We start from the raw sequence: 16,184 nt of genomic DNA, 5'->3' as shown, positions 1-16,184 counted from the left end.
AGATACAAAGTATGCGTGGCCCATTAGGTATAATACTTTAGAAGGGTTAGACTGCTCGCTGTTTCTTTGGAAGTGAAGCTCTTCGATGTATGAGAGAAGCTATCAACAAGGGAAGAGGGGAGATGAGGAACGCCTTTTTCGCATGCCTTCTCGTGTTTTGCTTCGAAAACATGTCCGGGAAGCCAGGAACAGCCGCTGCCAACGCAATAAGCGGATTGATGATCCTTCACGATTTGATCACCAAGACAGAGGATAACTGCCTTCTGAATTCCCGAAGAAAGAGACGCTGGGAGCAGCACAATATCGAGGACGACGTAATATTGGCACTAGTTGGCCTTAACCTCCACGTCGTTTTCTTCGTTGACGGGAGACGGGAAGCATTTCACCAGATCTACATTGAAAGTTCCAACTCGGCCACTTCAAGCATGCCTAAAGAGCTACGAAGCCAGCAGACCGCGAGGCAGTTTTGGGCGGTGATCATGGGGAGGAATCATCACTTCATCCAAAGAGTTTTGAATGCTGGCCAGACAGCCGAAAAGAGCAAGTCCTGCGACCATGATGAAGATGGCCCGTAGGAAGATGGGACAAATCTATCCCCCCGGTATCAATATGTTTTTCACACTCAAGGAGCCTCCCATGGATATGTTTCCCGATGTCCTTCGGTATCGGGAAGATGTCAGACGATGGAAACGAGCCTCAGCTACGGTCTTCGACCATGTTTGGAAGAGAGGAACCCAGGAAGAAAGGACTGCGGTTTGTCTGTTGCAAATCCACAAACTGATGGCACATATCATGCTTGCAGGGGCTTTTTGCACAACCCAGACTGCATACGATCAGTTCTTCCCGGAATATCAGAAGATCATGGAGCTCGTCGAGTATGTCTACCCACATCTCGTCGAAGCCAAGCATGGAGAGCCGCTGTATCGATTCGATCTCGGGATAATCATCGCTATGTTTCTGGTCGGCGTAAGGTATCGGGACAAAGCAACGAGAGACAGCTCTGCACATCTGCTCAACCTGAATAAGGAATATCGTGAGGGCATGTGGGATACGGGCAGTGCAGGAGCAATTGTCAGCCGGCGAGAGAAATCGAAGATGGGATGAGGGGTGAAAATGGAGAAATTGCGGAGGAAAACAGGGCCTTTGTGGCAGAAGCTCATTTGGACCTACCGCATAGACGGGGGATCATTAAACTATCCCAGAGGTCGAATGAAGGTGTCGTGTATGAGAGACGGTCATCTCTTGGTGATGGAAGCGAGAAAGAAAGAAAAATAAAACAAAAAAGTGACCCAATCCAATCTATAAACAAGAGAATATCTTCACTCTCACCACCTAAGATCTACTAGAGACTCTTGGTACGTTGTTGCATCCCGTCTCCTTTTCTATGAGTGGATCACGTGACAAATGCCTTCCTCTAGCGCGCCATGTCGTCGCGTAAGTCGCGAATTTTTGAAGAGCTCGACGACTTTGGTGACCTGACCGAACCAAGCTCTTCAACACCTCAACGCCTTGCCCACTACGCCTCTATCCTCTTCTAAGTAGCTGATAGATAATTCCGATCTTGATACTGTTTGTAAGATAGCTTCGAAGCAGGCGGAAAGATGTCCTTCGGCGGCCAAACCCCCACGATCATTGTGCTGAAGGAAGGTCGGTCAACAACGAATCTCCCAGTGAAATATATGATTCTAACAAGCATAAAACGCAGGCACGGACTCGTCGCAAGGCAAGGGACAGATTATATCGAACATCAACGCTTGTTTAGCTGTTCAAGCTACGATACGAAGTACGCTTGGTCCTTATGGAGGAGATTTGTTGTTGGTAGATGCAAATGGCAAGCAAACGATTACGAACGATGGCGCAACCGTTATGAAGGTAATACGTCGTCCTCATCCCATATGGATCCCAGAGCTGACTTGACACAGCTCCTCGACATCGTCCACCCCGCCGCACGAATCCTGACCGACATTGCGAGATCACAAGACGCTGAAGTTGGAGACGGTACCACATCTGTTGTTGTGCTTGCGGGCGAGATTTTGAAAGAGATTAAGGATCATGTGGAGCAAGGTGTTAGCTCGCAGACTATTATCAAGGGTCTGCGGAGAGCGAGCACCATGGCCGTCAATAAGGTAAAGGAGATTGCTGTTAATACGAGTGAGGGTAACAAGAGGGAGACATTGAGCAAGTTAGCGGGCACGGCTATGAGCTCAAAGCTGATTAAGAGGAATACCGGGTTCTTTACGAAGAGTATGTTTTGGTACCTGGGTTGTGTAAATTTTACTAATCGTTGTAGTGGTTGTTGATGCGGTTCTATCCCTCGACCAAGACGACTTGAACGAAAAACTCATCGGCATCAAGAAAATTCCTGGTGGCTCGCTCACCGACTCTCTATTTGTCAACGGTGTCGCATTCAAAAAGACTTTCTCATATGCAGGATTCGAACAACAACCCAAATCCTTCAAGAACCCCAAAATCGTCTGCCTAAATGTCGAACTCGAGCTCAAGTCTGAGAAAGACAATGCCGAAGTGCGAGTCGAGCAGGTTTCTGAATATCAAGCTATCGTGGACGCGGAATGGCAGATAATTTACAACAAGATGGAGGCTCTATACAAGACCGGCGCAAAGGTTGTGCTGTCCAAGCTACCCATTGGAGATCTTGCAACGCAATACTTTGCAGATCGAGACATCTTCTGCGCCGGCCGCGTCTCTTCTGATGACCTCGAGCGCGTCATCCAAGCAACAGGTGGTTCCATCCAATCCACCTGCTCTGACATTCACCCAGAGCACTTGGGAACCTGCGGTACTTTCGAAGAGCGGCAAATCGGCGGTGAGCGCTACAACTTCTTCGAGGACTGCCCTGCCGCAAAAACCTGCACTCTAGTGCTCCGCGGCGGTGCTGAACAGTTCATCGCAGAAGTCGAACGTTCTCTCCACGATGCAATCATGATCGTCAAGCGCGCCATCAAGAATAACACCATTGTCGCCGGTGGTGGAGCCTGCGAGATGGAAGTCTCTGCGTACCTGCACCGCTACGCCGACAAGAATGTCCCCCACAAGCAGCAAGCGATCATTAAATCCTTCGCCAAAGCACTGGAGGTCATCCCTCGCCAACTCTGCGACAATGCTGGCTTCGACGCTACCGATATCCTGAACAAGCTTCGTGTTGAGCATAGAAAGGGCAATATTTGGGCGGGAGTGGATTTCGTGAATGAGGGGATCAGGGATAATCTTGAGGCGTTTGTGTGGGAACCGGCGTTGGTGAAGATTAATGCTATTCAAGCGGCTACGGAGGCGAGTTGTTTGATTTTGAGTGTGGATGAGACGATTCGGAATGAGGAGAGTGCGCAGCCGGGAGCGCCGCAGAGAGGTCTACCGCCGGGAGCTGCGCAGAGAGTGCTGAGGGGACGGGGAAGAGGGATGCCCAGACGGTAGGGCAGAGGGTGAAAAGGGAGGGGGTGGTGACACGATGTATGATATTATACATGAGATGAGACGAATGAATAGAGTGAAAAGTATAGTTGAATTGCGACTTGGATCTTTGTGCTATTGAATTCCCTTTCGTGATAGTGAGCTCTCTCACTACACTCAATTCTCAATAATGGTTTGCTAATGCTTGTAAAGTAATATTTCTCCCAACCCTTCTCCAGTAGATGTTTTCATCCAAACTTCTCAGCGGCAAATAACGCAATTCTATTCACCCCCCCTTGTCAAATCAGACAAAATCCCCCGGCCTTCCAAACGCCAATCACAAAAATGCCGGCGGCCGAATCCCTCATAAGCAACTCTCAAGCACCACCATACTCCCTCCCCACAGTCCTCAACGCCTCCTCCGCCGCCCTGGCCGCCGCCTCAGCCTGCGTCTGAATAATATCCCCCTCCTCATCCTCGTCCTCCTCCCCATCATCATCCTGATCAATCAACATATCTAGATCCTCATTCCCGCCTTCATCTCTTCCTCCCAATCCACTTCCACCGCCCAGCATCCGCTGAAAGTCAGAATCATGCTGGTGATGATCATCGTGCTCAAACTCTGCATCGTCGTTGTCCTGAGAATGTGAATGGCTCTGTGAAAGCGGGTGCGATGGGCTCTGATTGTACCCTCCCAAATGATTCCGGACATCCTCCATGATCTGCGGGTCGAGGGGTAGATACTCGTTCTGCATCCTCGCAATCGGTGCTTGGCCCCCGCCGCCCATATGGATGTTCTGACTTCTCATCCCATGCTCATGGTCTGTCGATGATCCGGGGAGGGATCGGTTGAGTACTTGAGGAGACACGGAGCCTTGTCCCGCACCTTGAAAGCCGTCGTGTGAGGAGTCGCCTGTCTGGTGGGGGAGGGAGAGGACCCGTCCTGCGGCACTGACGCCGCCTTGGCCGGTGGAAGAAGGGGGGAGCCTGGGAGCGGGGCGGATTACCCCGTCTGCGCGGACGATGGGCGCTTTGCCTAGCTCTTTGCATTGTGTGCAATTCCTGATGACGAGAGAGACGGTCTCTTTAATGCGCACCCAGTGATACCTTTCCGCGATCGTGGCAGTCGTCTTATTGATGCCGCCGTGTTGGAGAATGTGTACATTCCGAGCAATTTCATACTGCCGTTGCGGATCAGAGATGACCTCTTTGTCCTTCAGCATCAGCTTGTCCGTGTCAGGAAGCAGCTTATAATGCGTTGCCGCGCTCCGCAATCGACTTTTCTCTGCGCGATCTGCCCCAGCCGGGTATTTGCCGTATTTGAGGTAGAACTTAATTTTATCGAACCTCTCCTCGGAAACGAAGTCTTCTCCTTCAGGACCTAGGTCGCGGCCGTAGATTATGGCGTCGATCAGTTGGCCAGGATATGACTTCAGGTTTCCTGCTCCTTTGACGCGGCCGATGCGCTTGAATCCCAATGCATCCCAGATCCGACAACTCACGACGTTGGTCTCGAATACGAGATTGAAGACGGAGTAGGTGTAGCCTAGTCGTGGTGCCCATTCGAGATAGGATTCTCCCATCAGTCTTCCAACGCCACGATTTCGTGCAGCGTCGGTGACCAGGAAGCCAGCATTGCAGACGTGTGAGCTGCGTCCTGGGTAGTTCGGCTTGATATAGAAACTTCCCAGACATTCGCGCGCCCAGTCTTTTCCTTCTGTTACCTCGTCTGGAGACTCGATGTTGCCAAGGAGCATGATGGCGCCGAAGTTCTGGAACCAGTATGAGGCGAATTTATCAACGGACATAGTGTCGATCATTGGGTAGGTGTCGCCCATTTCTATCTCCTTGTTGAGTTGGTCGGACAGGTAGGCGAGCAGGGAGGCTGGGACTTGGTGTGGGGAGGGGAAGGGAACGATGGTCGCGATTGTTACTCGGTCGCGGAGCGTGACTTGGCGTGGGAAGACGTCTTCTGGGAGGGAAAGGTTGGTGTCGTGCGGGGAAGGGAAGGGTGCAGAGCCTGATGCGCGAAAGATGGGGGCGCTGGCTGGGTCGTCGAGCATGGCGGGCATGGTTGCGTTTGTTTACTTTATCCGCTTGGAAAAGGGGCTCAGGGGTAACTTAATCGCTTGGCTACCAGCCGCTTCCTGTGAAGCGTGGAAAGTGGGAGTACCGGGGAGAATGAAGCGTTTCTTCACTGGGACCGCCGGCCTTTGATCTCGCAAGGGAATGTATAGAACGCGGCGACAGCGATCGTAGGATCTTGTTGACAATTGTAGAAGTCCTTTATTCAGGGGATCGGAAAGTTAAGGACAGAAAATGCAGGTGTACTTCTTGGAACTTCTCTGTGTAAATTGGAGCATAGGAGAGCGAGGTTCGTCGTCGTCAAGCCAAGTGCCGTGCTAGGCGACACTGCACGTGACCGGACTTTCTCGCGGCTCCGTCTGATCCCTCCCTCCTGCGAACCTTCGCATTTTTAACCTCCGATTACAATCTCGTTTTCCGTTCCATCCAATTTAATTATGGGACACCAACGAGCTATGGCCTGGCAAGGCAACAGAACATTCCGCCTTTCAACTCACTCAAGTTGACCTCTCATAGTCTCGTGTGCAAGACTTTGTTAGTATATTCAGCGAACTCGCATCATAACATCTCCAAACTCCAGTCCTCTAGTGCCTCATCAAAAATCTACCGTCCCTCTAACCGAACTCCTCTACACCGCCCTTCCCTCCTCCACCTCCTCATCCCCCTCAAGAATGATCTCATGCCCATCTCCTTCTTTCACATAATGAGACGCTATACAATTCACCACCGCAACCCCACTCAACCCCCAAAACACCGCGCCCACCACACCTCCCTTCAATCCAACTCCATACAACTTGCCTCCTAGTGCAGGACCAAATGTCCTCGCAGCACTTGACATACTCTGCGCAATCCCATGCATAGTCCCAAGTACACTCGGATGTGGGCTCGCATTATTAACAAGTATCGTCGTGGCTGGGAGTGCAAACGTGCGTCCCGTGACCTGGATGAATAGCACCACACAAAGACTGATCCAAACCAGTATCCCGTCTTTTTCCGCAGGGGCAGGAGAGCGAGAGGGTACGATTGAGAGGAAAGGGACGAGTATGTAAGCGAGTGGAAAAGCGGCCAGGAAGATCCGCCAGCTTTTGACGGTCCCGAGACGCGCGTTGATGACGGGATAGATGAGGAGCTGCATCAGGATGCCTATCACTCCTAACACTGCCATAGCAAAACCCACATCTCTAGGCGGCATGCCGAGTCCACCGGTAAAAATGAATGGCAACTTCCTTGGTGTTGAGGGTGGCGCGACGGGTGTTGACAGGAAGACGTACCAGAGGTTGTTGAAGGTTCCGAGGTGGGTGGCCATTAGACTGTGGGCGACGAGCGTGCAGATCACGTTGTAGGTGAAGATGCGACGGAAGGGGAGCTTTTGCTTCCATCGCGGTGTGGCTTTTTGGCGGGATTTGGGGGGCGAGAGTTCCACGTCTGTAGGCGTGCCGGGGACGGCTGAGTATTCGTGTGAGAACTCGGAGGAGGATCTACCGCCCCGGAAGAGTTGTGAGACTTTGCGGGTAATTTTCTTCCCTAGGTCTTCTTCGTGCCGGATGGATTCTAATGTCTAGTGGATGTCAGATTGGATAGACAGGTTGACGGGAACAAAGGTGGTTTTGCATACCTCTTCTAAACCAAAGAATATTCCGAGAACGGCGCATAGCAAGAGAAAGGCGCTGACGATGTTGGGTGCTGCGTATGGGTATTTCTGGAGCCACGCAATGCTTCCAACCAGCTTGGGATAGCTTCCAGCTGGATCTGCAAGGAGACCTCCAAGGATGGGGCCGATGATCACTCCTACGTTGAAGGTCATTGGCAACAGGAGGAAGGCCCTTGATTGATATCTAGGTATCTTGTCAGCGGTATTCAGCGTGAGGAGCAAGGCATTTCTCACCTCTTCTCTCGCACAATTTCAGAGATCATGGTCCTCATTACTCCGACGTTCCCGTTCAAGGCTCCGCCGATTGTTCGGAAGAACATCGCTTGAAGGAAAGATTTCGAGAAGCCGAATCCTAAGACTGAGATGGCTGTAACAATGTCAGCTACGTGTCTATTCCAACGGTGATCTCAAAGAGCAACTGAATTTTGCGTACCTGTCCCAGAAAGTCCGATTAATATAACCATCTTCCTTCCTCCTCTATCTGAATCTGATATCCGACCCCACATCATAGCTGTTGTGAATTGTGCCCCAGTAAAGGCAGCAGCCATCATTCCAGCTTGCGAAGCAACCATCGAGTCGGAGAGACTTTCGTCGAAAGACTTGAGCTGATAAAACATATATGCCTACAATTTCGAAGCGGTGAGCCCCCATCCATTAGACGGAAAACAGTGGCAATCGACTTACCTGCAATGAAGTCTGCACCAGCGGCTCCGAAAGTCTCGACAGGGTCAAAACAATCAGCTGTCTCTTATGCGGCAACGACATCCACGTAACCGGCTCATCCTTCTCGCTCACGACGGGGCTATCCCCAGCTGCGACACCGCCCTCCGTCTCTACCTCATCCAGATCAATAGCAGCCACGCGGTCTCCATCACTAGATTCTCGCTCCGCTGCGCCATGGAAATCATCTCTCGCCTCTCGTTCGAAGGGTTTAGGGTCGATGGTCAAGGGCATCGACGGTATACTCTCTCGCGCTCTTGCGATGGTGTGCCGGGAACGTCATGGGGAGGGCAAGTTCGGATAGAAAAGTGAAGAAAGTGGGATGCAGCTGTGAACGGCGAATCAGAGGGGTTAATGATTGGTCTCGGCCGTGTGGAGTTAGTGTGGGAGTGGCGGGGTGGAGGGGTATCTTCGTAGGAGAAATAAGCGGCCGAAATTGGCCTCTGTGCCAACACCAAAACCTCAACTTCCTGCCCTCTTTTCGAGACAATACAAGTCAATTAAAGGTGCAAAAGACGTATATAGGACTTGCGAGATCTGGTATGACTGTAAGAAGTCGTAAAGAGAAAGTTAATTTGCTGTCTAGTAAATACTAATTTTCTGGTGTCCGCTGAATTTGTCAAAATCGGCCATTTTTTTCTCCTCCCGCTAGGGGGTCAAAGACATTGGTGGTTGTGGAGGGGAACGCCACTCACGCGACATGCCGCACTTCCGCTTGTTTGCATTGAGAAGGATTTGAAGATTACATCTTGGCTTCAAGATAGCAACGCCGTAAAGCTTATCTGTTGGCAGTCTGTAATCAACTGGGAATACGTTTGCTCTATTCTTGATCAATGGCTGCAGAATTCACGGACTATCGCGTTGGAAAGAAAAAAGCTCACTGTCACTCGACGAGAAGGAATGGAAAAAGCTTGAACGCGATTAACAGACGAACACACGAACTACAAGCGAGATCATGGAAGTTATAGAGATGGAAAAACTATTAGACCATCTCCGAAGTGAAAATTCTTGGGCGTGAGGAAAATCGTGAATGAGTGACTGTCGGTGAACGGAGAAAATCGCCCCGACAATGAAAATCGGCAAATGAGGAGGATTCAGAGAATTTGCCCCTTCAACAGCGCCCTTTGCGATTTGCTACAAAGTCGCGTGATTTAACTTGAAATGGAAAAAGCACGTGCGAGGACATGTGAAGAGGATAGAAAAAAGCACGAGAAATTGAGGCAGGTGGGCGAGGCGGTTGAAGCATGGAACAGTAATTAATCAGCAAGTGTCTGGGGAGTAGTAATAGTCGGACTTAACGTCGCGCTAAAGGGGCCCTACCCTTTAGTCGGGGAAAGCGATGTGTCCCGGGAAAGCGAAGTGTCCCGCACCAATCGCAAAAATTTCTAATTTATATAGAATACCTATAGTGAAAATTAATTAATTTGATTACCACCAGCCCAAATTACCCTGAAAATCTGTCAAATTCGATAGCAATGGCTCGCCTAAGTAACCTTCCCAAGAATACGCTTCTCCGTAATATGCCAGAGAAGAATAAGCTCCATAAGGCTATTTAGTTCCTCAAGGCTAATCCAGAAGAGACTCCTGTGACTATAGTACGTACGTATTACGTACGAAATGAAGATATAGTAAGGAAAGTATGGCAGAGAGAAAGGAAGAAGATAGGGATAGTAAGAGTATAAAAGGGAAGGCAGAACAAGATCCTCTGTTCTAATTAATACGAGGCATTAATTCAGTATACGGTATTATATATAATTAATAGAGGAAAGGAAGCCACGAAGCAAATAATATATAATTACATAATGTGAATATAAACGGAGGATAATAAAACGGCTCTATCTTGGAAGTAGTTCTCTTAATAGCTAAAGAATACTTCAGAACTCCATATAATTAAGACAAAGCCCATTACGAGCTACCGTATTAATCTCTATACCGAACAGAGCCTATACGACTAGTTTGAAACTAAATATTATCTGGTATTAGAGGAAACTGGAATATGCTATAGGGATCGGATATATAATATAGACGAGAAAGAAGTACAAATTTATATACCTATAGAAGAGAAAGTAGTTATTCTAATTAGAATTAAGAAGATATATATAGGAATACCAGAAAATCACATATCTCTTATAATAATTGAGTATATATCTGCAGATAATAAAGCAATTTCTCTAGTAGTAATTATCCCTGGAATTATAATTATGATTTCTTGGTTCTACGAAAATATAACCGGCTATAAGGTTATTATAGTCTCTTTTATAGGATATATAAACGAGGGTATTTATATGGTTTGGTTAGATTATTTTATTAAGTATAATAATTATAGTCCTAATAAGAAATAGTATATTCTCTTAATTAATAGAGCAACTTACTATTAAGTAAATAATTTTATCTTAAAAGCTATATTTAATAAGATATAAATTATCTAATTCCTCTCTTACCAAACCTACCTACTTTAACCATATAATATTAGTGTTTTTAGGGAATGGAAATATTACTAATAGGTTAATATTATAAATGCGATTCGCTTATATGAGCCGGAATATAATATCTAGTACTTCTTTCGTGATTTTCCTGGAATAAGGAAGAAGATATTTACTATTTATATAATTAAATATACCTTTTAGAATACTAGAATTTGGCCTATTAGTTTTAAAGTAATATAGAGAAAGCTTAAGAAATATAGCAAAAAGAGAAGGAAAGATACTAGCCTTTAATTCCTGGAGTTTGGATCTGAATCGGAAACTAAATCGGATACAGAAAACATATAATTTACTATGCCTGCTCCTGCTCCTGCTCCTATTTACGAATACTAATTACCTATCCTTCCAAAACCTCCTTCTTTATATAACAAATGCGTTCTATAGCTCGATAATCTTAATAACAAGATTCTGGATGCTTTAAGCTTTTCCCCTTATAAAGAGTATTCAGTTATAATTAAGGCTACTAAGAACTACCTAATACTTGGAAGTTTACAAGAGCTGGATGCCCAGAATACTTGCAAGGTACAGGTTAAACGTCATAAGGCTAAGCTAAACATATGGCTTAGTTTCCAAAGAGGAGGGTAGTTAAATACATCTAATACTCTGGAAAAGAAGAAGATTAAAGTGAGGAACGCAGCAGAGAAGGAGCTAAAGAAGGCCAAAAGACAGCTTGCAAAGGCTAAATTAGCTAAAAAGGAAGCTCTTAAAAAAGTAGGAATCGCCATACGAGCGGCAGAAAGAGAGAGGAAGAAGAGAGTAAGAGATCTAGAGGCATAAGCAAAGAAGCAAGTTCTTGGAACTAATATAATTATTCCTCCCGAGCTCCTAATACTAATTCGCGATCCCCAAAACGAACCTACGGAAAGCGAGCTTGAAGCCATTCGAATTAAATACTAATTACTTTACAATAAGGTAGCTAAGGAGCAAGCTAAATTCGATCGTATATAGGCCAAAGATCCCGTAATCTTTACCGATATTCCTATTAATCCTGTAATACTTATATCTGAATAAGCTCACCGGGTAAAGGGGAACTCTCTTAGCTAATTATATATACGGGCAATATTAGAGGAATCTAAGGGATCAGATTAGGAGATAGGAGGGTCAAGAGGGGGTATAAATAGAGGGGTAGGTAGGGAGAAGGTAGATCTGTATTCTTTACTATCCAGATTAGTAATATTAACTAATTCTATAGCTCAAAATGCAGATTTTGTAGTATTTAAGTAATAGAATATTATATCTTTAATCACCTATAATTTAGGGGATTATCTGTTATATGGTGCCTAATTATTATCCACGGTCACATAGTAATTTTGGTGTGGTGCGGGACACTTTGCTTTCCCGGGACACATCGCTTTCCCCGACTAAAGGGTAGGGCCCCTTTAGCGCGACGTTAAGTCCGACTATTATTGTTCTGCTTTTCGATTCACTTTCGGAGGCATGAAGGTAGAAATGACGGTCACGTGCAAACCTCCCGATTCTGCCCCTATTCGCCTCGCTTCTCTTAAAGTGTATCGTCAAGGCAGTGGTGGCAGAATCCACGCATTGCCTTCTCAATAACTCCCTTATATGTTCATCGTCCATTTGGCAGCAGTTTTGGTTCCATCGTTCTGCTGGGCGATATCCCATTCTGGACCCCATTCCGCGTTCGGCGGCATTTGGTCCCAGGTTTCGACACCAAAATCACCTCCAATCATTGCATGTGAAGGACCTACGGAGAACTGTCAGACATGCCATCGAGATTCTGTGGTTGTGTTTGAGTGTGCGTATTAAATGTATCCCATTGCGTATCTGCTGCAGTATTTTCTGTAGGACCTGTGGCTGAAAGGCTCGGAAATGAAAACTCCGCGATAGAAGGCCATTGACTTATACCCAAGACATCCTCTTGTAATGAGAGTTGAGAGACTTCTGACTATCTTTGAATGCTCTGTATATTGCCGTTCGCAGATATTCCTACAGCTTTTGTGTGTTTATGGAGCTTATCGCCTAGCAGAATTACTTGAGAAATACTCGCTCTTGCACCTGTACGAAAGACTGCCCTCGACGATGAGAAGCGGAACAAAGAGGTGATTTCTCCCCTTTGAGGTTATACTCTCAAGTACACGAACGCGAATATCTTTGATCTAGGACAAGCTAGCAAACCTACTCATCCTCACCTCCTGGCTAAGCTGGTCGAGCCGGCTCGCCTGATCATTGCCAGACTTGCAATCCATCACCAACCTCTCCCTCTGGAACTCAAAAGCCATCCTTCCAGGCGGAATATTTGTTGAGAACAACAAATATGGAGCCCAAAGTTCGTCACTTTTCAATCCCAGCCTCACTCAAATTACCAAGCTAAAACTAGCCTGCCCTTCCCTCAAAACAAATAATACATGCCGGCTTCCTCGCTAAACAATCAGGAACTCTCGGTCTGTGCCCTTTAAATCCTCTCGTCTCCCCCATCAACAATCGATAACTCCATCCTCCTCTCAGCCCTCGCAATTGAAGAGTTGGAAAAGGTGAAGCAAAAAGAAGAATAGTTTAATCTGTGCTCATAAATTCTCCCAGTGGATACTTCCACGTCCTATACATTATCGAACCTATCCTCTGGGAACATCTAATGAAACTCTACCAATGATAAGAGAGAATCTATTGACGATATCAAGTCAAGACGGTTTTGAGAAAGTGCATATTGGTGATCGGCAAGGAAGCAGCTTTTTCTCTGGGCTTGGGTTTCAGGCTCGTGTTGCTACCTTGGAACGTTTTCCGTCGCAAACGGGGTCAGCAAAAACGTGTCAGAGGTGAGGACCCGCTCATTCCAGTGTTGGGAACTAACCGAACTATTGCTAGAAATGTTTCGATGTTTCGCTGGTAGTAGATAAGTATGGGGGAGAGACGAGTCTTGGTCATTTATGAATTAAAGCGGGCTCCACAGAGATTTTGCTTTGAAGCTAGGACTCGTCCACCAGGTCCTCGCAAATTTCTTACTCATACTCGATAACATCTTTCAGTCAGTGTTAAAAGAGCTAGTGATTGGCTGGTTTCCCGAGAGCTCCAACGCAGGGTGTCTGGCTGTGTAACCTTCTATCCCACAAAAGCAATTTAGGCCCCACTAAGAAGAAGCACGAAGACATTCTTACACTTCGGGGGTCCAGATATGGCTTGAGCTGTGGGAGCCAGAAATGGGCTCGTGACACTGCCGCACCAAAAATCCTCGCGCGAGAAGGCCACCTACCTGCATAAGGTTACCCGGGGAAGCTCAGAATTGACCCCCGCGCGGTCCCGCACCGCCTCGGGATGCGACGCGAACCCGACTAAGGTAAAACTCAGGCTCTTTACTCGTTCCCTATGCTGGCGTCGCTATGCCAGAGCACGCTGCTGGCTGGGTTATTGCAGGGCCCGCAACACTGCTCGAGCCTATCAGCGAATTCAGTATTTATGGTTGGCTTGGATGGTACTGTAACTTTGAACTCGCGGGACGAGTGGAGGGTGGGGGTTGAAGAACTGCAAGGGTCCTGGCATTCTGGGTCGGTCCGCAAAGCCTGGGCAACACGTAATTTCCCCCAAACCCACAGAGCTGACAATCATTTAATATTGAATTGTAGCAAGAAGTAAACCGCCAAAGTCTGTTGTATACACAGATTTGTTCAAGTCTCTTGCTGAGTCTCGCAGTGTCCGCCGTCACGCCCGACCACAGCCCACAATCAGCTCAGCACTCGTCGTTCACTGTGACCACCACTGTCAGGAAGCAATACATTTATGACCCTGATAGCATTGTCAGACTCCCAATCGCGACAGACTTCAAGAATTGGTACCTACGCGGCTTTCCTTCTTGGGCTTTGGTTGAGCAGAACCACCCTTAGATGATCCACCAAGTGTCTCCGCTGGTACGTCCTCTTCCTTCCGAGGCTGAAAAGACGTATCCTCCGCGAGGTCTGGCATAAATTCTGGCAAGATGTGCGGCCGACTCTTCTTGCCCTTTTTCGAAATACGAGCAGCAGAGCCAGACATTCTGATTGGTCTTTGTTTGTGGGCTTCCGTGCTTCGTCGTTTTTGCCAGACCACGACCGCAACACCAACCCGTCAGGATACATCCTCTATCTTAAATAAACAGACTCAGGCCTGAGACCGTTCATCCCGCTCCTGCAGCTTGTGCAGAGACGTGCAGCAACACCATTGGCCTTCAACTATGCCCTCCACCCTCTACGGCCCACCTTGTACACTCAATCACACCGGGAAGTCGCTTCCCGGGCCGAATTTGGTGCAGCTTGAGTCAGAAAAGTCGAGCTCCGATCCCGAGCATCCCGTGGAGGTACTCCATCGAATATCGGCACGATCAACCATCGCATTACGAGAGGCCCAATTGGCGAGCCCTTTCGCAGCGTAGATGACTATCAGAATGCCAACACCTGGTATTCCCCAATGTCCCTAGCTGCCCTGATTGGCCTATCCACACTCCAGATTCCCATATTGTTTTGGCTCCTTGGCTTTGACAACAGTACCAGAGCAACATCATGTGCAATGGTCTGCTCCATGGCGAATAGTTTAATTTTTACCCTTAGGCGTCATCCCTCTGCCCTGGGCTAGCTGATTGCCATCGAATGCCATCACCTCCCGGTTGTTACTTGCTCCATGTTGCTCCATACATCGATCGAGCCAAGTCGACGTCTGCCGTTCCTTGAAGCACATCTGTTCTCGCTTTATGCCGATGAGATTCGATATAGCGTTTGGTCGGGAAGCATTCGCAGCGGGGTAGAAGATGAGGTGGGGTTTAGACTGGGTAATCGCCAAACAATGAGTTACGTATCAGCAACAGCCTCTGTATGTTTGCTCCAGGACCTAATGGAATTTTCGTCGTTCATAGGCACAGCCGAAGGCATTGCGCTTTTGGGAAGTCCGGCATTGTACTGAGTTCCATGACCTTTAAGGAGACCGTCTCCAAAAGGTATATGTAACTGGTCGAGAGGTTGTTTTCCTGTTACTTTAACAATTTCTTGATTATTTGGAATGAAGCTGCAGACCTGGACGGCGAAGCATCAGCGATTGTCGAGGTATAAAGGGTCGTTCTGTGGAGTCAACAACCTGTTTTGTCAGCATTCATCAACAAGATGAAAGCTGCAGAGGATGACTGAGCAAAGATACCAATATTCAGCACCAGCTGGCTGTGATCTATGTCGGACGCAGTTGATCTGCTTGTCGCGGTACGTTTCGTAGGTTCACTTCTGACGAGGCTAACTCCTTTTCGGTAGGAATGCCCCGCTGACTTGCCGCACCAATGCCACCAAGTGCACAGAAAACATTCCTCCAGAAGTCAATCCAATAGGCTAGAGAGATTGGCAATGGAATGTTACTAAGGTCATGGTGCAAATTCTGCGAGAATACATTCCACAGCAACATTTTTTGAGTAGCATTTGGCGGGTACCTTAGACTATTGCATCCATATTCTTGATCCTCTGTAATAAGACCAAGGGTATAGTACATCGCAGTTCCAACTTCCCATTTACATTTAGAACCACAATTCTTGGATTTCGGATTTGGAACACGAGATAGGTACCAAACACCAAGTTACGTACACCATGCTAACTGAACGGCGTAGTTGCCAGGAATCGATAGTCTTAGATACAGCAAGCGTCCAATGGGGCCCTCAAATCGATTTCCAATGGTCCCGACAGCATGTCCTAATCTTGCTGGGCTCAAATATACCACAACGCCTTTTGGATAGAGGCGATAAAGATACTTCTCCTTCGCCATGCTTGTCCAGAACTGGATCATGTTGTACGGTATTTATGTTCGTTTTCATTCGGATGCGTGCTCCATAAATATCTCTCCTACTGGGCTTGCTGTCTCTCCCGTGGAAACTTAAT

The 16,184-nt window shown here is 47.5% G+C and overlaps 4 protein-coding genes across 4 annotated transcripts; 2 read left to right on the top strand and 2 right to left on the bottom strand.

The window, feature by feature from the left end:
* Positions 1 to 54: 54 nt before the first annotated feature.
* On the top strand, positions 55 to 1,104 carry K444DRAFT_690386 (uncharacterized protein; the record flags this gene model as incomplete). Its single annotated transcript, XM_024887767.1, has 2 exons — positions 55 to 473; positions 532 to 1,104. Exons 1-2 carry the CDS (start codon positions 90 to 92, stop codon positions 1,102 to 1,104), a joined length of 957 nt encoding a protein of 318 aa, XP_024744492.1. The 5' UTR covers positions 55 to 89.
* Positions 1,105 to 1,475: 371 nt separating this feature from the next.
* Positions 1,476 to 3,496, top strand: K444DRAFT_649471 (uncharacterized protein). The gene is made up of 4 exons (XM_024885571.1): positions 1,476 to 1,647; positions 1,706 to 1,872; positions 1,923 to 2,244; positions 2,291 to 3,496. Exons 1-4 carry the CDS (start codon positions 1,602 to 1,604, stop codon positions 3,427 to 3,429), a joined length of 1,674 nt encoding a protein of 557 aa, XP_024744491.1. The 5' UTR covers positions 1,476 to 1,601; the 3' UTR covers positions 3,430 to 3,496.
* A 934-nt stretch (positions 3,497 to 4,430) lies between these two features.
* On the bottom strand, positions 4,431 to 5,477 carry K444DRAFT_483567 (zf-H2C2-domain-containing protein; the record flags this gene model as incomplete). Its single annotated transcript, XM_024873051.1, has 1 exon — positions 4,431 to 5,477. A coding segment is annotated over one exon (1,047 nt), but the record flags the coding sequence as incomplete, so codon positions are not given.
* Positions 5,478 to 6,118: 641 nt separating this feature from the next.
* Positions 6,119 to 7,906, bottom strand: K444DRAFT_639459 (MFS general substrate transporter; the record flags this gene model as incomplete). Its single annotated transcript, XM_024884385.1, has 5 exons — positions 6,119 to 7,048; positions 7,106 to 7,325; positions 7,376 to 7,508; positions 7,575 to 7,764; positions 7,826 to 7,906. The coding sequence occupies 5 exons, from the start codon at positions 7,904 to 7,906 to the stop codon at positions 6,119 to 6,121; spliced, it is 1,554 nt and encodes a 517-aa protein (XP_024744489.1).
* Positions 7,907 to 16,184: the final 8,278 nt, after the last annotated feature.

The sequence above is a fragment of the Hyaloscypha bicolor genome (genome assembly GCF_002865645.1).
Source record: "Hyaloscypha bicolor E unplaced genomic scaffold K444scaffold_10, whole genome shotgun sequence".
In the NCBI taxonomy this organism is placed as follows: domain Eukaryota; kingdom Fungi; phylum Ascomycota; class Leotiomycetes; order Helotiales; family Hyaloscyphaceae; genus Hyaloscypha; species Hyaloscypha bicolor.
The sequence above is the reverse complement of the archived record's forward strand: the minus strand, read 5'-3'. Positions and strand labels throughout refer to the sequence as shown.

What these genes read in the sequence shown, in the direction of transcription:
- K444DRAFT_649471 (XM_024885571.1), top strand. Translation starts at nt 1,602, where the DNA reads ATGTCCTTCGGCGGCCAAACCCCCACGATCATTGTGCTGAAGGAAG. An exon ending in ATGGCGCAACCGTTATGAAG is followed by an intron (nt 1,873 to 1,922) that starts GTAATACGTCGT and finishes GACTTGACACAG; the next exon opens with CTCCTCGACATCGTCCACCC. An exon ending in TACCGGGTTCTTTACGAAGA is followed by an intron (nt 2,245 to 2,290) that starts GTATGTTTTGGT and finishes TAATCGTTGTAG; the next exon opens with TGGTTGTTGATGCGGTTCTA.